The sequence below is a fragment of the Diabrotica undecimpunctata genome, chromosome 3 (assembly GCF_040954645.1).
Source record: "Diabrotica undecimpunctata isolate CICGRU chromosome 3, icDiaUnde3, whole genome shotgun sequence".
Lineage (NCBI taxonomy): Eukaryota > Metazoa > Arthropoda > Insecta > Coleoptera > Chrysomelidae > Diabrotica > Diabrotica undecimpunctata.
In genome coordinates this window covers 137,158,433-137,182,468 of record NC_092805.1, presented here as the reverse complement: position 1 = coordinate 137,182,468, position 24,036 = coordinate 137,158,433, and the positions used below count along the sequence as shown (strand labels likewise).

The 24,036-nt window shown below is 34.3% G+C and overlaps 1 protein-coding gene across 6 annotated transcripts in view; it reads left to right on the top strand.

Annotated features, from left to right (window-relative positions):
- LOC140437468 (uncharacterized) overlaps positions 1-24,036 on the top strand; it is a 389,771-nt gene that overhangs the window by 189,200 nt on the left and 176,535 nt on the right. For 4 of the 6 annotated variants that reach the window (XR_011950379.1, XM_072527015.1, XM_072527014.1 and 1 more), the window contains exons 4-5: positions 12,171-12,334; positions 19,153-19,411. Coding sequence is in view for 5 of the 6 variants with exons in the window: in XM_072527015.1 (XP_072383116.1) it covers positions 12,171-12,334; positions 19,153-19,411 (423 nt within the window). In the remaining variant the exon portion in view is untranslated. Of the gene's footprint in view, positions 1-12,170; positions 12,335-12,523; positions 12,740-19,152; positions 19,412-24,036 lie in introns of those variants that run through there. The other 2 variants (XM_072527017.1, XM_072527016.1) reach the window with 2 other exon arrangements.

Below are 24,036 nucleotides of genomic sequence, written 5' to 3'. Positions count from 1 at the left end.
TTTTGTCGACAACAAGGTGCTTCAATTAATCTGGTATATTTTTGCAGCTAATATTTCGGCATGTTCCATCAAAATTCAGAGTTTATCACATATTTCATAGTTGCCATTGCCAGATCAAATGGTCCGTATACATGTATAATATTAAAAAATTCATATGATAACTTGGATATTATTTGGAAACCGGTCAACTATTCCGATCACAACATTACATGATTTCCAAACATATGAACATGCACTTTGCGATGTTTTACAATGGTTGGCACCGACCTGGTAACCCATATCCTGCAAAGAAATATGCAATGGCCCATTTATGTACAACCCACAAGAGAATAAAATATTTTATAAGCGGTTATAATGTCAAGGAGCATGATATTACTAAAATCGATACATAATTATATTAAATAGAGTGAATAGAATATATCAACCAACACTGATGTGATACTGTTTTGACTGTATATTCAAATTTATATTAACCTTGCATATTAATGTACAATAGACAAGATATAATAAAAATACAGAAAATTACAATAAACAAAAAAAAACGAAAAAGTACAAAAATATACAGGGTGCGGCAATAGTTCGTCGATACGAAGTACGATATATTTTTTATTATATAAGCTGAAGAAATACCAACCAAAAAGAATGGCTTAAGCCTGAATTTATTCTTCTTATTGCGCCGTCTCCTTTCGAAGATTGGAACCATCAAAACCATTCAATGGTTCAAACCATCTCCTCAGATCTTTCAGCCACGAGTTCTGGCATCTTCCAACTGATCTTTTGCCCTGCATTTTACCTTCCAATATGATTTGGAGTAATACATATCTTTCACCTCTCAACACATGACCCAAGTATTATATTTTCCTCTCTTTGATTATGCTGAGCATAAGAGAATGTGTGAGAGTCAAATTTCCTCCGATCAGTTCGGGTTCATAAATTATGTTGGTACCAGAGAGGCTTTGTTTTCATTATGTCTTATTCCAGAGATGCAGAGACGTCAACTGCGACGTATACGCATGTCTGGTTGATTACCAGAAAGCGTTTCATCGAGTACAGCACGCCAAGATGATACAAATACTAAAAGAAGCAGGAATTAACAACCAAGATCTGAAAATATATAATTAAAAACCTTTACCGCAAATCTCAGAATTTAAGATGAACACACCGATTATGTGAAAATCATGCTTGGAGTGAGGCAAGGCTGTATTTTGTCTCCTCTAATCTTTAATCTCAAAACTCTGAAACAATATTTAGCAAAGCTTTGCACGAAACTTAAAAAGGCGCTATACTAAAAGCGTACAGGCTAAATAACATCAGATATGCAAATGTCACCATAGTATTTGCGAACAACCTAGAAGTGTTTATAAACAAAATCACGTATTACAATAAACAATATGGACTCAATATAAACGTAAAGAAGACAAAGCTCATGGTAAGTAGCAATAAAAAGATAATAGGTCAACCAAATCCCAGCAGAAATAGTGATGCACTACAACTATCTCCGCACCCTAATAAATGAAGAATGGACCAATAACCAGGAGATAAGAGCGCGCATCGGAAAAGCTAGATCCACGTTCAACCGGATGGGAGCCTTCTTTAAGAGCCACAACGTCTCTCGTTCTCTTATTATAATAGTAAGAATGCTGCGATACTACATCCTCTCTGTCCTTTTTTGTGGTGTGCTTACGTGGTCCTTGAACGAAGATATGTACAGATTTTTGGACCAACACAACAACAAACACCGAAGTTCTTAACATAATGCAGAAAAACAAGAAACTTATTCCAACGATCAAAGAGCGCAACCTAACGTACATAGGCATGTAATGAGAGGAGACACATATGAAATTCAGACACACATTCAGAGCTGCTGTTTCGCTCATAGCTGTAGCCAATTGTATCGCCAATCTTCGAAGGGAGACGGAACGGAGAACGAAGTACTATGGAATAGACAGATTACCAGAATCACAAAAAAGCGAATTTACAACACCATGATTCATAGTATAATGGCATATGGAGCAGAAAATTGGTTAATGAACCAATAAGAGTAGATACATACACACGGAGGAACGTAATACATAGAGGAGACACGTTTAATTTGGTATGGACACTTCCAATAAATTGTTTGGTAAAACCTTTCAGAATATTCCTCATAGACTGCTGCAGATCTTAGCTGCACCTTTCGCCGGCGCTTTACAAGCCCCTTCCTACACCCCGTATGTACTTCGTCGCGTCAAAGAGTCTAACCTCAAGACTTTAGAAGTGAAAAATTGTCAAGCAGCAATGTGAAGTGCAGACATTTATTCAGCATTCAGGCAGTTCTTCAGACACAGTTGAAGATCTAGGTCTTTTTCCTGACCAAATCTATAATGCAGGCATAGGAGTCTGTTGCCCAACAAAACATTCGTATCCTCTAAAGAAATAAGCGCACCAGGTCGTAAAGTGAGTACATATAGAATCACATTTATATCTTGTACAAATACGACTGGAACACACGTATTGAATTTATTAGTGATTGGTAAAGCTAAAAATCCCAGAGTTTCCAAAAACATTTGACTGCCACTCTGCTAAAAATAAGGACCAGTTTAAAAGTTGGGTTACGAGAGAAGTATTTAATGAATGTTTCCCTAAAGACTGTGTCCCAGAAGCAAAAGAAGTTAATGAAAATATCCAACTTGCCCTATAAGCTGTACTTGTACTTGACAATGCTCCAGAATACCCAAATTAACAAGAACTCAGATCAAATGTAAAGTCTTGTATAAAAATAAATTGCTCATCCATATTATGTCTCAGGATTGCAACATAACATAGAGCCTAAAAAAAATAATTTGAATGATGTTGTATTCTCTCTCGCTTACCCAATGCAGCTCTGTTTCATCTTACTTAATCCAATCATCGGGACAAGTGAAGAAGACCTAAAATCTTGGTTTGAAGGGACCGAAGAAACAGAGCAAATTATGGGAGATGAATAAATTGGTGAAACAGTACAAAAAGAAGAAGAACACCTAGTAGAAATGTTGAAGCCACCAACTAATATAACTGTAAAAGTAAAACCAGATAAGTAAGCAGTTATAAAAAAAACTAAATAACTACATTGTACCTATTCCCTTTATGAAATGCTTTATTTTATTATAAATTTTTTTCTACAATCCAGTAATCCGAACATTCCAATAATTCGACCCCCTCTGGTTTTTATAGTGCCGGATTGTTGAGATTCTACTGTATTTACATATCAATGTGTACCTATGTGGGCGTTCTTTTATCTGTTTTAATTTCTTCGCGGAAGAGAATTATAGAAAGAAGCAAACTCTATTTTTCAATATAAATCTTATATAATAGTATAAGTACAACGTAGTGAGTGCATTGTGCATCATAATCCCTAATTGAAAAGTCACAAATGTATCAACGAGTCTATTTTTGTCAGAATTTCACAATAGGATTAAAGCGATAGATAGCGTTTTCTTAATAGCTCTCAACAATCAAACGAAATTCTTTAACAACTTAATTATTTCCATAAAGGTTTGTATAATTTAACCGTATAATTTATATACGAGGTGGAATAATTGAACAGTATAATATATTTATACCTTTCAAATATTTATACGATAAATTTGACGGACAGTTTGCATCAGTCAGTATTAACATTTATTTATAAAGTTATTAGTGGCATTATTATAGATTTTATCGATTTCTTATGCTGATATTTCATAGAATTAAAGAAACAGCAGCAAGATAGCTGCAACAGAGATGGAATACTATCTAAGATGAGTAACAAGGATGGACAGAATAAAAAAAAATGAGGAAATAGGAAAAAGAACATCGATAGAATTAAGAATATTCACATATACGAGAAAATATTTAGCTATACTCCAACAAAGAAATAATGAAATGAGTCATACGCATGATCTCTTAATTTATCGCATAATTTAGCTGTCCCTAGGAGTTTTATTAAGCGTGTCAGTAGCGGAGAATTTATTTTTTATTTAGCGTTTGGTATATTAAGAACACATAATTAAAACCAATATTTTTATAAAAAACGTTAGAGTACCTACGTACCTACCTTAAAAATGGGTAATTTTTGATTTCCTGTATCTCCTAAACCTGTTGTCCGATTTAAGTTATTTTTTTAATATGTTATAGCCTTATTTCTTGACAATATCTTTATAATAATATTGGTGCTAAACAGGTAAATTTTCATTGTATACCGGGTGTACGAATCAAACTGTGTTTTTTTCTTAAAGTTTGCATCACCCTCTGGAATATTCTAGCATTTCTAGAATACTGAAATTAAATCGTAACTATAGCCTCATGCTTTCTCAACATTTTGTTTTTTGATTGATTCGCTTATGTTGGACAATTGAAAAGTTAGGTGCTTTAACAACTAGACATGTTTTTTATCAATTTTTATTTCTGCGGAAGATAAAAAATAATCTTTTTGAAAAAAGTCATTTGTTACAGTGAAAATCCAATGAATAAAATCTTTGAAGAAAATTCAAATTAACAATATTTTGGAAATCAAAGTCTAATTGAAAAAAAATTGGGTATCAATAATGGGTGTTGCTGCGTCTAGCCCTTAAGACTTCTTGGAGCCGGTTTGGCAATCCATTCATGATATCCTGGATATCATGAATGGGGGATATTGTGCCACTCCTCTACCGCAGCTGTCTTCAGCTCTTCAAAGGATGCAGGGGCTAGTACTCTTGCTCTTACCCATTTTTTGAGGTTGTCGTGCATTAGTCTGAAGTTATCACCAATGAATGGTGCAAAAGGCATGACATGGTCTTGGAGAACTTCTTGCACGTATACTTGGGCATTCACACTGCTTCTACCGAACACAACAAGATCAGTACGCGCTTCGTAAGAAATACCTCCCCAAATCATTATTGACCCTTCTCGGTAAGCCACTGTTTCGGTTATAGCGCATGCAGCAAACCTTTCATTTTGATGCCTATAGACCCGTTGGCGTCCATCTGGACCTTTTAGGGCTATTCTGCTCTCATCAGAGAACACAACAGTATATTCTTCCATTCCGCCATAGTCCAGTTAGCATATTCTCGCGCAAAATGAAGTCTAGCCCTACGGTGTTGTGGGAGCAGTTGGTTGCGCGAGCTGGACGAAAAGCCCTCAAGTTTATTTCTGACAGTCTTCTTCTAATTGTTTGTCTACTCACACTAACGTTTCTCACCTCAAGAAGAGACCTACGACCTTCAGGAGCGGTGCAAAAGCGATTTCTCAATACTTTAGTGACAACGAAGCGGTCATCTCGAACTTAAGTGCATCGTTTTGGGCCTGACCTGAATGTTGAGAAAACATGACCTATAGTTAGGTTTTAATTTCAATATTTTATAAATGCTAGAATATTCCACAGGGTAATGCAAACTTTAAGAAACAAACACAGTTTAATTCGAACACCCGGTATACAATGAAAATTTACCTGTGTAGCGACCATATTATTATAACGATATTTTCAAGGAATAAGGCTATAACATATTAAAAAATCACTTAAATCGGACAACATGTTTAGGAGATATAAGACATCAAAAATTACCTATTTTTAAGGTGGCCGGTTAATTTTGGCCTAGAGTGCATTACAAATGAAAATCGAATATATCAATATAATCTAAAACATTTTTGGTTGCATTCAGGAATTCTATCTTCTTAGTTTTTCTTTTTTCTTTACTTCTTTTGTTTGAATTCTTTTTTCTTTACTTCTTTTGTTTCAATTCTTTTTTGCTTTTATTCAGTTTATAGTAAAATTTTTTCATCTCTATTGGCTTACTTAGATCTTATAGTCCTTGAAGTTCATTATTCATATTTTCTCTCTTCTTTCTGCAGTGGATTTTCTTTTCTTCCTTGCATAGTTATTTATATTCCTCCTTTGTTTGTCGCGTTCTGTGCCCCTGTTGCATCAATAAATAATGCTGTTTTTTCCTTTCTGTTATAATCTGACATTCTTCGTCAAAACAGTCATTCGTTCTTGCTCTTCTTCGTTTACCTTCCATGCCTAGTAATCCTTCTGCTGCTTCTTTCATTATTTTTCTGCACCCTTCCCACTCTTAATTTATGTTTTCATGTTTTAGTCTGTTTTCTAGTTTGATTTTTATATTTTGTTTGTATTCTCTATTTTTGTTTTTGTATTTTTGACTCCTTTTACATTGTATGGTTCATTTTTAGAACCTATAAATAAATATAAATAAATATATAAATAAATAGTTTCGACCCAGAAGTGATCAGAATCCGCATTTGCTCCTCTTCTAATGCGGACGTTAATTATATTCGATTGCTGTCTTGAATCATTGAGAAATCTTGGTGATTTACAGGTGCCTTTGTGTATATCTTTTCAAGCGAAGTTAAAATTATACAATCGATTCAAAAAAAACTACTATGAAAAAAAGAACCTTTTTGGGACTTTTCGGTTGTTTGACCCTCAAGAGAATAAAATTTTTCTCAGAAATAAATTCCTAATCTTAATATTTGTGTTTCGTTCTGTTTACTACCGTGAACGCAATACGTAGAATCAATTGCGGGGATTTTGGCATGTTCTTAGAAGATATTATGTACATGCGGACCATATAAGCATTTGCGCTTTCTATTGACAGACTAAATCATTGAATATCCTTCTGAAATAAAAAGAATATACTTGTTTGAGTAATTTACATCTTTAGGTATATAGTCGAATTCCGCTCATATGCTCAGTTTACACTTTATTAATGTGAATGAAAACTTATTTTATAAACTAGATCTAATGTATTATTTTTATTATTATAAACAGAAATATAACATTGTATTGTTACAACGTAAAGTGGCCCGCAAGGAAACATATTTTCTTACGCGCCGCCATGACCGAATTCAAAATTTTCTAGAATTCATGTTAGGCACGTGATTTCGGCTACATTTTACCACTGATGGCGCTTGATATCGGATGACTAATTAACTTCATTTAATATTTGCCAGACTATGTTATAATTATACATGCAAGAAGAACCAACGACAGAAAATGGATAAAAACAATCACAAAATGGAGCCAAAAGGATAGAAGGAAGAGAGATTAACATAGAAAGTCCTGGTGAAACGAAGTGAAGCATAGTATAATATTGGGAATGTGGCAAGGAAGGGAAAGATATATATATATATATATATATATATATATATATATATATATATATATATATATATATATATATATATATCATCAACTAGCCTCTAACGTCCACTGCTGAACATAGGCCTCTCGCATGCTTTTCCACTTAGTCCGATTTTGCGCCATCTGAATCCAATTTGAAGTCCCTCTTTTTATATCATCTGTCCATCTCGTTGGGTCATCAACTGATCTTGCTACATGACCTGCCCAGTTCCACTTTAGTGTGGTTATCCTTTCAATAACGTCTGCTACTCCTGATCTTTTGCTTATAGTAGCATTGGGTATTCTATCACGTAGAGAAATCCCTAACATTATTCTCTATATTGCCCTTTCCGCAACGTGTAGTTTACTTACTATTGTTCTTGTGAGTTTTAGGATTTCTGCGCCGTAGGTCATCACTGGCAAAATACACTGATTAAATACTTTTCTTTTTAGACACATTGGAATCTTAGACCTAAAAATATTCTTCATCTTTCCAAATGCACCCCAAGCGAGGTTTATTCTTCTTTTCAGCTCGATTGTTTGGTTGTCTCGACTTATTCTGATCTCATAGCCCAAGTATTTATAGGAGTCAACTGGCTCAATATCTTTGTGTTCTACTGAGATGTTTTTGTTGTGGACTAAATTTGTCATAAATTGTGGTTTTGAAAAATTTATTTTAAGACCAACTCTTTTTGTGGCAGTATGGAGTTCTTGGAGCATTATCTCTGCCTGGTCAAAGCTGTCTGCAATAAGAACGATATCATCTGCAAATTTAAGGTTATTTAAAAATTTTCCATCTACATTGATGCCCTTTTCGTTCCAATCTATTGTTTTACAAGCGTATTCTAGCAAAGTGGTAAATAATTTAGGAGACATGTTGTCTCCTTGCCTAACGCCTCTTTCAATACGAAAGGTCCCAGTATCTTCATTAAGTCTTATACAGGCTGTAGCATGCTGATAGATGTATCTGATGAGGGATATGTATCGGTGATCTATTCTACATTGTGTTAGAGCTTGAAGCATTTCACTTTGATTGACCGTATCAAATGCTTTTTCGAAGTCGACAAAGACAAGTATCAGGGGTCTATTATATTCAATGGTTTTTTCAATCAAAGACTTAATGGTTTGCAAATGATCATTTGTTCCGTATCCAGCTCTAAATCCTGCTTGCTCGCAAGGTTGATAGAAGTCTAGTTTTGATATCAACCTATTAGTTATTATCTTCATAAACAACTTATAAACGTGAGATAACAAGCTAATAGGTCTATAGTCTTTAGCTCTGTTATATCTCCCTTTTTGTGCATGACTACTATAACAGCTTTATTCCACTGAGATGGTGTAACCGCTTTTGAAAGGCATAAGTTATACAATTGTGTCATTGCTTTCAATACTGTCTTTCTTCCTGCTTTAACTGCCTCAATAACGATTTGGTCATCACCAGCTGATGACTTTGAGACTTCTTCGATTGTTATTTCTGGGATATCCTCTGAACCCACATTCTGGACTTTTCTCAACTTGGTGCCGTCTTTCTTACCCCTTTTCTCTATATAATTCTGTGTAAAATTCTTTAACTACCTTAATTATCTTATCTTTATCTGTTACCACTTTTCCATTTCGATCTGCGAGCTTAACAATATTCTTCTTACCTAGATTGACATCTCTTCAGCACCTTTAAACTCTTATTTTCCTCGACAACCGTTGTAATCTTTTTTGTGTTATATTGTCGTAGGTCCTTTTTCACTGCTTTATTAATATCTTTATTAAGTTGTTGTAGTACGCGTGCATTCTTATAGTTTTTGTTCTTAAGTTCTCTTCGTGTCTCCATAAGTCTTTTTGTCTCTTGACTGATTTTTTCCTCCTTATCTCTCCTAGGATTTGTATTGCACTTTTTCGATATTTCGAAGGACATGGTGTTTTCGATTGGATTCCATCCTATTGGGTGTGTTTTTGTTATCATTTTGTATCTTTGTTTTTGAAGATTTAGCACGATCTTCGCTCTTACAATTCTATGATCATTTCCCACTGAACAGCTATTAGGAACTGTTACATCATGGACTATGTCTTTGTTGTTGGTTAAGACAAAATCAATTTCATTTTTGGTGACTCCATCTGGACCAGGTCCATTTTCTTTGGGGACTTTTTTTGAAAAAGCTATTCATTGCAAAGAGGCCATTTCGTACCAAGAAACCCAAAAACATTTCGCCTCTTTCTTTTCTTTGTCCCAATCCATAGGGACCTATTGCAACTTCGGTCCCGTCTAGTTTACATCCCAACTTAGCATTAAAATCATTAAAGCATTAAAGTCCAGCAAAGTTACTAATATATATATATATATATATATATATTAGTAAGTTGACAAGTAGTAAGAAATGATATATCTTCACACTTTTTGGTGTAAACTTTTAGAAATACGAGTAAATCTTAGTTAATGATTTTGGTAAAAAATCTTTTAGTTTTTACTGTACTAATAAAAAAAGATTATACTTAACTTTAACTAAGCACTTTCTTTACAAATTTACAGGATTAATATTTATATGTTTAATTTAGGTCAGCGTAAGACTCCGTAAATATTCTCGACTCCTGAATTATGCCACAACTAAGAGATGAACACAAAGATAAATCTGAGCGAGTATTTGCTTTTCTCAAAATTAATATTCCTTTCTACTGGGAAGTAGTCGTCAGTCTTTTCGCGAATGTATTTACCTTGTAGAAATATGCTTTGGCTTGTAATTGGCCATTCGTTTGTTTTAGTACCTACTAGCTTTTATCACTACTTGATTATTTTTTTTTTCGTACTCCCCGGATGTCTTCCGAAAAATACTTGGAAGAAGTATAAATTATCTTTAATGATGTACTGGTGGCTTTTATGACTTAATTTAAATAAACTTACAGTGAGGTAAAAAACTTCTAGTGTAAAATTTAATAAAAAAATGAAATTTTCCAAACGATTAAATTTCAGGATTTAACGCCGAATAGCCTATAACTATTTGCTTAAATGTTCAACATGATATTCACCAACGTCCATAGAATTATAAAGTCGCTGTTCGAAATTAAGAAGAACATTTTGGAGCATTTTAGGGGTTACCACACTACAGAGCAAGATCACCGATTTAACTGTCCTGGACTTCTCCATATGGGGTTTTTTAAAAAGCGAGATTTATACCTACAATTTCAGCTTCATTGGAAGAACTAAGAAAACGAATAATGCATGAATGTAGTCCAGTAACCTCTAAAATGGTTTAAAATGTTCTCAAAGTGCTGGAAGGAAGGGGGTTGACATTTGACAGATATCTATATCGTTAAAACATGATCTTTTTAGAATAAAAATCGACCTGTTTTAGCATTTTCATAAAATCCAGAGATATGTAAAAAGAGGGAATATGCCACAAACGATATTTCTGTATTTACTAAATGGGACCACTTAATTTGACACTATGTGCAGGTCCATAATATTATAATTATATAATTATAATATTAAAGCCATGCTAAAGTCACTTTGAACTAATATAAAAAATCACACAAAAAAGTTTAAAATATTTATAAAATGAAATTTTTCATTCACCACTATTTGAAATTAACACTTTGACAGAAAGTACTATCCAATATGGCGGAAGTGAACCCATCTACTTCACCGTATATTATATGCCCTCTCTTACATATCATTACAAATCCAATGAATATTGCCAAATATAGTCGGTTCGCTATTCTCAGTCCGAACTGTCTTAGTAATTATTTTTTTGCAAAGTTAGTTACTTTTTGACAGACTAGAAGTGGCTGGAAATTACTATACATCCAAGTACACGTGCTCATATCCAATATTAATGTAAATAAAATAGAACGAATGGACCATCAGGGTGGAATCTTTTGAGTGGCTAACCCTATATATATATATATATATATATATATATATATATATATATATATATATATATATATATATATATATATATATATATTAATTGGGTGTGCAGTGGAATAAGGAAAAAAGAATACCATTAGAGTGTTCTCATTTAGACCAATGCCTTATATTTCGTTTTATAGTCATCATAGGCATCATCAGATGCAAGACTACAATTACAATATTGTTGAAAATACAATTAAGAAATTAAAAAGATTGCATTACTTACTTTACACAGATTGCATTGGTTTAAATGAGAGCACTCTAATGGTCTTCTTTTTTCCATAACCAACTGCATACTCAATTAAATTAACGATTTAGTGTCTAACTGGTCAGTTGTAATCACACATAATATATATATATATATATATATATATATATATATATATATATATATATATATGTTAGTTTTGATATTTCCTTCTTCTTCTTTAGATGCAAATCCACTAATGGATGTTAGCGATCACATTTTCCATTAATTCTCTATTTCTTGCAATATGTATCAGAGATTGTATGTCGTTAATCCCTGTCCATTGCCTTATGTTTCGGAGTTGATATATTTCCGCGGGAGCTGTATGTTATATCAATGGTATTCCGGGTTTGACTCCGCGTTAAATGTTGTTGGTTTTGATAAAAACCATTTTGACGACGTTTCGGCAAGATCTCACTTGACATTTTCCAATGGCAAGTGAGATCTTGCCGAAACGTCGTCAAAATGGTTTTTATCAAAACCAACAACATTTAACGCGGAGTCAAACCCGGAATACCATTGATATAATATATATATATATATATATATATATATATATATATATATATATATATATATATATATATTGTATAAAGAAATTGAAATTTTAATCAGACAAGAGTTGTAATTGGACAAGATTTTTTTTATATAAACCATGTGTGATACACCCTGTATGAATGTTTAATAGAATATACTAAGGTTATTAATGTAAACCCATTTTTTATAAATTATTGAAAGAGATATATAAATACGTTTTTAATACCTATTGTAATAAATTAATGACGCACTGGAACAATTAGAAATACTGTTAAGTGTTTAGTTGGTTTATTTTCTCTCGCTCACAAGTCACAAGTTTCTTTCTGAATAAATATATTTGTATTAAATTTTATATTTTTAAATTGCAGCCGGTCAAGAAGAAATTGTTCGGCTCCTAGTCCAACATGGTGCTTCTCTAAATGTTCAATCCCAAAATGGTTTTACCCCACTTTACATGGCGGCACAAGAAAACCACGATGGCTGTGTTCGGTACTTGCTGTCCAAAGGTGCCAATCAAGCGTTGGCGACAGAGGTAAGGAATGCTGTTGGAATTTTATCAATTTGTCGATTGTTATTGAGTCTCTTATCCGAAACGGTCTTATGTTGAGTTCGGTATATGTATTTAATAACTGCTGATAAAATAATAATAAAACACTGTAGGCATTTAGTGGTTGATCGCTTATACGTTTCGAGATGTTGGCGTGGGAAGGTTTGAATATGTTATTGCTATTGTGGTAGTGACAATGACGGTATTGTGTAAAAAAATCAAACACGGAATTGTTTTAAAGTGACTCAAAAATCTCACGAATAATGTCTAATTAGGGTGCCACATTTTAGTTAAGAAACAATAATTTGCTAAGGTATCACTTATCACAAGACTGTAAATACGTTCTTACATTATTTTTTTAATATTACATAAAATATTAGCAATACGTCGGTAAGTTTTAACTATTTTTTAACTTATGCAATATATTTTCTTCAAATTTCGTAGTAATAAAACATGTAAAAGAGATCTCCCTAATGAACTTTTATAAATACTCAAAATACAAGCTCTGCGGAATCTTCAGTATCTACTACTACATCAATTTTTGTACAGGAGATTATTTAGTTCGAAATTAGCACATTCTATTTCAGTTTAAACAAAGTAAATCGTAAATGTGGATATAATTAACGTTTGATATTGCTAAGATTTTTCGCAGTGAAGGCATCCAAAAATCGAGTATTTTTAAACATATTTTTATGTAAAATTTACATAAACAGCTCGTTTTACTGCATTTATTGCAGAACTTCTCTGTAGAAGTTCTCTGACGAACTTCACCTGAAACATTAGTAAAAGTTAACCAGCTAATTAAGTATTCTTCCATGAGCCGTACTCTGGGAAGAAACATCAGTTTTACCTTTTAATCAAATATTTAATCCATTTCTGCTCGAATATCCATTTTTTCTGATTTGTTCAAAAATGCCATACTAAAAGGTACTAAAATGGTTACATTACCTTTTTTGGTTTGGTACCTATATGGTTTGAAACACAAATTCTTCTTCTTCTTTACGCAGCCAGGACAGTTGTTTTCTTCCGACCCAACGTTTTCCTTCGATTTTGCCCTGAATTATTAACCGGAGTAAGCGATATTTAGGTCCTCTCATTATATGACCGAAGTATTGGACCTTTCTCATTTTGATGATGTTGATCAATTCTCGCTCTTTGTGCACGGTCTCTATCACGCGTTCGTTAGATATGTGTGCTGTCCACGGGATTCTGAGCATGCGACGGTAACACCATAACTCAAACGCTTCTAATTTGTTAAGATTTTTTATTTTTGTTGTCCAGGTTTCACATCCATAGAACAAAGTGGACCAGACGTAGCACTTCAATACTCTTAGACGTGTGGTCAACGACAGACTTCTACTGCATAATAAAGAACGCCAGTTAATAAAGTTTTTCCGTGCGAGTTCTATTCTGGTCGAAATTTCCTCGTCACTTTCAACCCTGCAGTCAATCCAGCTACCCAGATATCTAACCCTTTCCAGGATTTTGTTATCTAATCTTAGTACTGAGTCTTCGATATTAATTTTTCCGACCACCATCCATTTTGTTTTTTTTTTTGCGTTGATTGTTAAGCCCTTTTCAGAGCATTCGTTGTTTAGAGCATTCAACAGGGTTTGAAGATCTTCTAGACTCTCTGCCATTATTGCGGTGTCATCGGCGTATCTGATGTTGTTAATAATTTCACCACTGATCTTAACACCTTCGCGACGATTATGTAACGCTATTTCAAAAACTGGTTCAGTGTAGGCATTAAACAACATCGGAGACATAACATATTAGAAGGTACTAAAATGGTTACATTAGCTTTTTTGGTTTGGTAATTATAGGCCGTGACCCTATGGATAGTACACGCTAAAAAGAAGTAATAATAGAGTATGTTTGAATATGTATTTTAATTTATTTAATAGTTTAAAAACCATTTATCATTTTTTTTGGTGTGAAAAATACAGAAACACTCTATACAGAGTGAAAAGTCACATTTCGTACATTATGTACGTCCTACAGAAGTAGAAGATTCGCCAGAACATCGTCTTCTTTGATGATTCGGTACAGAACCAATCAAATGGTCCAATCGTACTTAAGTGTATCAGATATTCTATTTATTGTTACACTAAACGTCTGGTCGCTTTGGTATATTTTGATAGAATGTTAAGTGGGATCGTGCAAATATCCGTCGAAAATGTATAGGCGTTCATTTTATCTTCGGATAGATTTCTGCACAGCACCCAAGCATTGTAAAGCGCATTTATTAGCCATGTAAAAATGGGTGTGCTATTTTTTCCCACATGTGGCTAGTCGATACTTGACAATATCTTCATCCGTCCTCTCTATACCACCCATATACTTGTTATACATATCTATGAAATGAGAACGTGAAATTTTTTTTAACTGTTTGGAAACACGTTGGGCCGTAGAAATGCGTTGTGTTCCATACGTTGCTAACACAACTCTGTTACTACCGTGTTATCTACCCATGCATCGCAACTATATCATTTCGTTATTTTTGGAAATTGTTTTTCCAAAAACAATGTTTACCTTTTTATGTAGTAACTTTTTGGTCTCCAAAGGAACAGTTTTTTGTAATTTATTCGCTTGGAAAGTAACTGTCACACCAGATCCTTTTTCTTTCATAGTTGTCAGCAAATTAAAACTTGTAAATAGATTATCAACCAAAATCTGAAAACGCAGTGACTTTATATCTCTCCCTCCAATGGCTCTACAACTCAAATCGAGGCTTGGCCTCCTCCAAACTATGCCTCCACAACTTGCCGGTCCCGCGCTGATCTTCTCCAGGTTCTCACGTCTAGCAAATTTTGCGCGTTCACTGTTAGTTCATCCTTCCACCTTTTCCGTGGCCTTCCTTCTGGTCTTGCGCCCTGAATTTTACTATCTAGGGCTCTTTTTGCAATCTTTTAGTCTCCATTCTCACCAGCCCATCGAAGTCTCTGAAATTTAACGAATTCTGAGATCAGTGCCTCTTTGAACAGTTGGTAAAGTTCATTTTTGTACTTGGATCTCCATACTCCGGTTTCGTTAATAGGTCCAAATATATTTCTTAGGACTTTTCTTTCAAAGACTTCCACCTTTCGTTTTGTGTCTTCTGTCATCACCCATGTCTCGCATCCATAACATACTATTGGTCTGATAATAGTTTTGTGGACCCTGATTTTCGATCTCCAGTATGTGTTTTTGGAGCGGAACCCATGATCAAGTGAAAAGGAAGCTTTGTTTCTCTTTACTATTTTTCTTTGAATTTTTGGTTCTTCTGTTACATTCGTGTCTAATGTAACTCGGGAGTGACTTTATATGCGTATCTTAAAATTCTTTAAGCGTGGTTACTAATGGTGGTGCTGTATATTTGTCAAGATGTACAGCACCACCAGAGTACAGCAAACCACTCAGTGGTTTTCCTTTTATAAATTCTTTGCACGAGTGTCTTGAAAAAAATATTGAAGCGAAGCTTCTATACTGTCATTGTATTACTTTTCCTCTATATAGTAAAATATCGCTGATACGAATGTCACGGACGTGGCGCCACTAAATAACGTATTTCGTGGCGCTATTTCTACTACAGAAGCGCCTTGGTAAGGCGCTGTAAGCAGTTGAAAGACTTCCATAGCGCCAAGAGCGGAGTCCGTTATATAACCTTTTCCAATTTTATTAAAATCTATAAGAAGGATATTAACTAACAGTGGTTTTATGTAATTCTTAAATATTGTGTCATATATAGATTCACCACCTGTTTATTAAAATTACACGTCTAATTAAAATAATAAATAAAAATTAACTTAATTTAATTTTAATAATTTGAAGCTTTGCGTTAGTCTACAGTACTGCCTACTGTGCCACTTTTTGTATCATCTATTTGTGGTAACTAAATATTCACGGAGTCATCTAATTTTACGTTATAAACACAGTGAATAAATCGCATAATTTGTTAAAATCGGTTTCTCCTCATTGCATTTTTTATCATGTAATTTTTCATATCTCCCCGCTGATCCTATTAGTCTTTTCTGCTGGGTAGAAGCTTCCAATATTTAAAAAAACTTATTGTTGTGATTTTTCTCCTTTCTATAACACAAGTAGCGGATCAGACGTTGGAACTATGTTAAGCTACGGTTTGTTAGAACAGTGCGCAGCGCACAGCATACACGTACAGCAGAATCTGTTCTACTCGACTCACGGCAGTTTTGGGTGAGTCGGTTTGTTAAGGCGGGTACACATTTGCGAGCAGAACTGTTCGCGAACCGTTTGTGAACGCTATATTCGTTAATGTGTACGGCAGAAAAAACCGCTTGCGTACTGTTTCATCGTGACTCGTCGCGAACCAAATTGTTGCGGTTTATTTCACGACTTCAAAGGAAGCTCGGCTTTCAGTTTGGACGGCGCTTACTAGACGCAGCGAACATTTTTATTGTGTCATCAAATCGACATTGTGTGAATGACGTGTTCCTTCCTAGAGAGACGTGAGAAAACAGTAAACTGATTATTGTCATGGACGTATAAATAAAGATAAAATCTTTATTTATACGTCGATGATTACTGTACAGAATTATATTTTTGTTAAACAAGCAAAAACAGGAACATAAATCAGTACCCAAATTATAAATAAAATGAATCATTTCGCACATGTGTGTTCGTTGTTGGTTTGTCGCTTTCCATGGATCGAGATAAGTATGCGATTAGTACGATGTAGAATATTTTTCAAGGATCTGTACGCGTACTGTACGTATACCGTTCGGCTCGCATATGTGTACCCACCTTTAGATTAATTCGCATAAATATTCTGTCGCTCTGAAAACAAGTTTTCAGAATTTTTTCATGTCTTAATACAGAAAGTGCTTTTAAATTAACAGTCGAAGAAAGATTGTTTCAAAACGAGGAAAAATTTCGAGAATATTTTAGGCTTTCCAGGGATTTGTACTAGATCCACTAGTCTTTCATCTTCCTCGGAAGAAAATTAGTAGACATCACTTAATTATTACAATAATAATAACTATATAAAAATACAATTATAATTTCGGTATAGATGTGTACGCTGTGAGCTCAGCTGAACGTTTGCGTCCAAATCAAATCGCAGTTGATTCCAGCGCACACCATCGACGTATATGACTATCGGTCTGCAGTGCGCGCAGCTCAGCAGAACCTAACAAACCGTTCTCATAAGGTTTGTTCCATCCCGTCACAAATACCGTTCTTGAATGGTTATGAATATGCTCAGTGACATGCTCAGTGACGAAAAATGTGTTGCTGCTCATACCATTTCTTTGATTTTGACGAACGAGCGCGGCGTTCGACTGACTGTGAGTTATGCGTCGCTCACTGTTCTTACAAACCATAGCTTAAGTATGTAGACTTGGATTAAATAATCCTTCGTCGAAACGATTTCTTAAGTCGAAGTGGTAATAATAATGCTTGATGAATTTAAGGGCACTTTATTTTAAGTTGTACTATTACAAAAGATATTTATTTACAAATGTATTTAATTAAAACTTCTTATTTTTCTGCTATGTGGGAACGAAAATTTACGTAGGGCGTGTGTATTCGCGAACTGAATTGAAATTTTTGCCGCTGGGATGACCATTCCGCATGAGAAATGAGAGAGGAATCTTTTTACTCAAACGTTGAGAGGTCGAGATGTACCTACTGTCAGGTACGGGGACCAAGAACGGATTCTTGAATGCCACTACAATCGAAGATTTTGTAGGAAAGAGATCCGCCAAATTTCCACTGTCTTTAACGAACTTAAAACGTTCCATTGGTGGATTATAATAAGTCACTCTTTCTATACATTTCCGAAGAAACTGCATAATAATAAAATAATAAAACTAAAAGATTAATTGCCCTTTTACGAGTTCCGAAAACAAATAAACAGTACTGACCCAGTTAGGTAGACAAAAAAAGTTAGTGTTTTTTTCTAATGAATTAGCGAAGCGGTTGGTACTAGGAAAAAACATTCATGACCAGTTGTGGTCGCAAAAATGATAACTTTTTATATTGAGAAGGGGAGAATTGGTGGTAACATAATATCGAAGCGTGTTTAGATACCAAAAGAAACGACCTGTTTTTTTATCAGGCGTCTCAGCGGAAAACGGACAAGACAGAAAACTCGTTTTATTTGAGCTGAGATATATCGAAAATAAATAGAATATATTTTCGTGTTTTATTAATAACTGTAACAAAGATAATGAGAGATTATTGGTGATATGTTAAGACTTTAACACATATTTTTACATATGTTTTACTGTTTATATTACCCTTTGTACTCGTCTAAAAATAGTTGGAAAATAGTTGTTTATATTTGGAATAACTAAGTCAATTATGACATGATTGTTTTCAGTTGTTGCATTTTTTGTGCGTCCTAAATTACGTAAATCTTTGACTGCGTCTGTTGTGTTAACCTTTGTTATCAATTTTTTAAAGTTCCTTGTTGGCTTCTCTATTAATTTATTATCATATCCTAAGATCATTAATGTTATTTTTCGGAGATTAGGACTTTTAACTTTCAATAATTCTTTCACGATCGGGAAAATATAAACATTTCATAGAAATTAAAAAATAAATATCTTTATTGTATCTGATAACAACAGAAGATCTGACAACAAAGCAAATATACGAAGATCGGTAATATTACACAACCCCTATAAAACAATTTTCATAATTATTCCGATAGCCGTTTTTGAAATAATTCAAGCGTTATATAAATTTACCGTCACCTTGTATCTCGTTGATTTTTGAAATAAGGATTGATTTTCTGTATATTATTTTCGGCTTTTAGTTCAACTGTTTATTTATTTTTACAGGACGGATTTACACCGCTGGCGGTAGCAATGCAACAAGGCCACGACAAAGTAGTGGCGGTCCTATTGGAGAACGACACTCGAGGCAAAGTCCGTCTTCCCGCTTTACACATCGCTGCCAAAAAGGATGATGTCAAAGCTGCCACTCTTCTTCTCCAAAACGAACACAATCCTGACGTCACGTCGAAAAGCGGATTTACGCCATTACACATCGCAGCTCATTACGGCAACGACAAAGTTGCTTTGCTTTTGTATGAGAAGGGTATGTTTCTATTTAGTACACTGAATTTTGTATACTATTATTGTTGTAACTACACTGGATAAAAATGGAAGATAAATTTAATTTTTCATATTACAATTTTCGAACTATTTTCATGTGACACTCTCTTTAAATATAGGTTTACATTACAGGGAACATCCGTAAACAATACATTAATAAACATTATTACTCAATACTAGCTGTCCCTTCGAACTTCGTACTGCATTAGAATTAAATAATGTGTCAAAGTTCCATAACTAAAAATTAAAAGGAAAATCTAAAGGAAAATACTCCAAAATATTATGTAGAAAACAGTTGAATCAATTTAATGCTTTCTAATAAACAATATTTTTGTTTTTTTGCGGTGCGTAAATATACAACGATGGCGGATTGATTAAGGTCAGTTATTAAGGTCAGTCATTAAGGATAAATGTCAGTTAGTAGTTCAGATTTCGTTCCTAGATGGCGCTAGGAGTTATCGTCCCGGACAAGCACGAAAGATTTCTGTGGATGAGCGGTCAAACCATCTCCTCAGGTCTTTCAGCCACGAGTTCTGGCTTCTTCCAACTGAACTTTTGCCCTGCATTTTACCTTCCAATATGATTTGGAGTAATTCATATCTTTCACCTCTCAACACATGAATCAAGTATTGTATTTTTCTCTCTTTTATTATGCTGAGTAATTCTTTTTGTTTACTCATGCGTCGAAGTACCTCACCGTTGGTAACTTTTTGTACCCATGGAATTCTTACCATCCCTCTGTATATATACATTTCAAAGGCCTCTAGACTAAGGTCTGATCTTGTAAAAAATGTTTTCATGTTCATGAAACTCGCTTGTTCACTCGCTTGTTCGATTCTTATTAGGATTTATTTTTTTGTTCTGTTTCTGTTTTTTGTTCTATTAATTGTCCCTTGGCATACAAATGTACGTTTGTTAGTATCTTTGAAAATACTAGAATTTTAGTTTTGGACACATTTAGATGTAAACCGAACATTTTTTTTTTATTTAATTTAACATGCTTGTGACAGCTTCGGCATCATTAGCATGATGCACCGTGGATACAATTATATATAAGGTACAATTACATATTATAATATACTATAGTTATATATTATTTAGTAAGTTTTCTAGCTTCAGGAACTGGATAGCTGTGAGGACTTGGCTCTGGTTTGATAATATATCTGTGATATATCTTCATGCCCAGTTCTTGGCGTCGTTTATTGTAATGAGTGCAGTCCACAAGGATGTCTAGAACGCTTAGTGGAGATTGGCAATAGTGACAGATTGGCTTAGTTGTAGAATTCATTAGGTGACCATGTGTAAATCTGGTGTGACCGAAACGCAATCTTCTAGCAACAACCATCTCATTTCTAGTTATACCAGGGATAACGAACCGCTCAATCGTCTGATCTATTTGGTGTAAAAATGTAGTGGATTGTTTCCAATGATTCTGCCAGTAATTTCGTACGAGTTTCTTTATACTAGTTTTTAGGTCACTGGCAATTTGTATATTATGTAGTGTACAATTGGATACAACAGCTTCTTTGGCAAAGCGATCGGCGTTGTCGTTACCCATAATACCGATGTGGGAGGGAATCCATATGATAGTGATATGTATGTCGTGGATGATAAGATTTTGGTAAGTGTCATGGATTTTTTCTACAAGAGGGTGATTAGTAAATAGATTATTGATGGACTGGATAGAGGCAAGGGAGTCTGTACAGATGGCAATATGTTGATTGGGTGCTGTACAGAGTTTGAAGGCTTGGTAAATAGCATACAGTTCACCAGTGTGAACGCTGCATGTGGCAGGTATTTGACATGAACTAACGACTGTTTCCGTAGTGGTAACCGCACAACCAACCCCCGTTTCGCTCTTTGATGCGTCAGTGTAGAGTACCCGATCGAATTTCTTAGAATTAAGAATTTCTAGTACATTAACCTGGAAATGTTTATAATTGGCGGTGGGTGTTATACCAATTTGACAGTTGACTTACTTGGCTCGATCTTAAAGGCATTAGCAATGATTTGAAGTGAAATTCTGAGAGATGTTGTTGTAGGTTGTACCCTAGGATTGATATCAAATTCTGATCTCTTCCGGTGCTTATTACAGCCCGTGAGTAAATGTGCTAAATTTTTTTGCATTTTTTTGGGGTCCCAAAATTAATATTCTCTGCAAAATTCAGCTTGTTCGTATGATTTTTAGAGGTTCAGTGGCATTTTCGTCTCTGACGACTGGAGTATATAGTAAGATTTAATTTTTAATTTATTTTTTACAGTTTAATTATTGGTATTTACAATCTCATAGACTTGATAATAACTCGTGGATGAGAAATGCAGCATAGGTTTTATACACTGGAATGCAAAATTAACCAGGCATACAGATTTTTCCTAAAAACTGGCGTTTAAAAAAGTTTAAGATATTTCTAAGTGAGTATTTAATAATACATAAAATTTAATAGTAAAATTTACTACAAATAAAAAATTTAACAAAAAAAAAGAATAAAAAATTTGAAAATCTGCAAAGCTTAAATTTTGAACATTTTCACGAAAAACGATATTTAGTAAGGTGTATTACCTCTACGACCCCTATTTACGGCTCTCATTCGATCAAGTATACGTTGGATTAAGGCAGCAAATTCTTCCTGAGGTATTTGCTCCCATTCGTCACAAACTGCTTGCTTCTTCTTCTTCTTCTTTTGGCATCATAACCCTGGATGGGTCTTTGCCTGTCTGGCTATGTCCTTCCATTCAGATCTCTCTTGTGTCCTTCTTCTCCATTGTCTTATGTTCATTGTTTTCAGGTCGTCTTCCACGTCATCCAACCATCTCGTTCTGGGCCTTCCTTTTTTTCGCCTTCCTATGGGCTTCCATTGTAACATTTTCTTTGTTGTTTTTGCATCGTTTTGTCTCTGCACATGTCCCAGCCATGACAGTCTTTGACTTTTCGCAAATCTTACAATGTCATAACCTTCATTTAACTCATTAACCTCGTCGTTTCTCCTGATTCTCCATGTGCCATCTTCTCTTGTACCGGGCCATATACTTTCCTCAGTATTTTTCTCTCGAATGTCCTGAGTTGGGCTTCATCTTTTTTCGTCATTACCCAAGTTTCACATCCATAGGTTACTACGGGTCTAATTAGTGTTCTGTAGATAGTCATTTTGGTTCTTTTGTCTAATAATTTCGATGTCATCAATCTTTTATTAGCATAGTATGTACGATTCCCGCTGGAAATACGTGCATTAATTTCGCTACTTACGGAGTTCTTCTGATTGATTTCTGTGCCGAGATATGTAAAGGCATCCACTCGTTCGATAGTATAGTTGTCTATTGTGATATTATTTTCATTGTCAGTTATTCTTTTGACTGTCATATACTTCGTTTTTGCTTCGTTTATTTTGAGACCTCTTTTTCTTGCTTCAGGATCAATTTGTTTGAACACTTCCATTAGTCGTGGCTTATTTCTACTAATGATGGCTACATCGTCTGCATATGCAGTAATTTGTACTGATTTGGTGTTTATATGGCCGGTTATATTGGTTTTTCTGATGACTGCCTCAAGAACTAGGTTGAATAGCATGGTTGATAGGGCATCTCCCTGTCTTACTCCCATGTTGATGTTAAACAGGGGAGTCAGTTCTCCATCTACTCTGACTGCGGCTTTTGAACCATGTAACGTCATTTTTATGAGGCTGATGTATTTCTTAGGTATACCTAGATTACAAAGGTCTTCCAGCATTCTGTCTCTTTTTACACTATCAAAAGCTTGTTTAAAGTCTATATACATATTATATAGGTCACAAACTGCTTGCTCCAAATCATTAATGATTTGAAACTCAACATAATTACATCGAATACGTTGTCCCAGAATATTCCATTCATGCTATAAATATACATTTAAGTCCGGAGTCCTTGGGGGCTGTGGTAATAAAGGAATTTTAATTTCACCCAAGTAGGAATCTTAATTTCAGTCAAGTAATCCCGTCTTATTCTTGTAATGAGCGGGATCGCTTGTCAAATAAGACAAACATGTTATCGCTAATAAGACGTAAAACGCAATTCAAAAAACAAAATAAGTTTTTGTCTAAAAACGAAAAAAATTATAAAAATCTGAGTGTCCCATTAATGTTGCACTCCAGTGTACGTTATTATAAAGCGATGACTAAAATTTTAGGAATGTACCAATAACTTTTACTTTCATTTAAAATCACTTTAAACGTCGTTAAACAAGACTTGAGACTTTTAATTCAATTGAATCAATGAGTATCCATCAGAAGATTTATTTATTTATTAGTATTGCCTAGAACTAGAATATTATGATCTACGAGTAGATAAATAAACCTGTAGGAAACCAAAACCTGCATCATTTATCTATGCTTGAACACCGGAACTTGTATTTGCATAATTTATGAGCTGTGTAGCTCAATAAAAAATACATACGATCAGATACGGATAATCTAGTAATAAAAAACTGTCGGACGGTCGATCTAATTCGCTCATTAAAGTTTATACAATGAATAATATATCAATGGACTTTTGTTGTGCAATATTGTTAATTTGGGAGTTTTAATGTAATAGAATGTAATGTTAACGCTTTATATTACCTAACGTTTTATATTGACT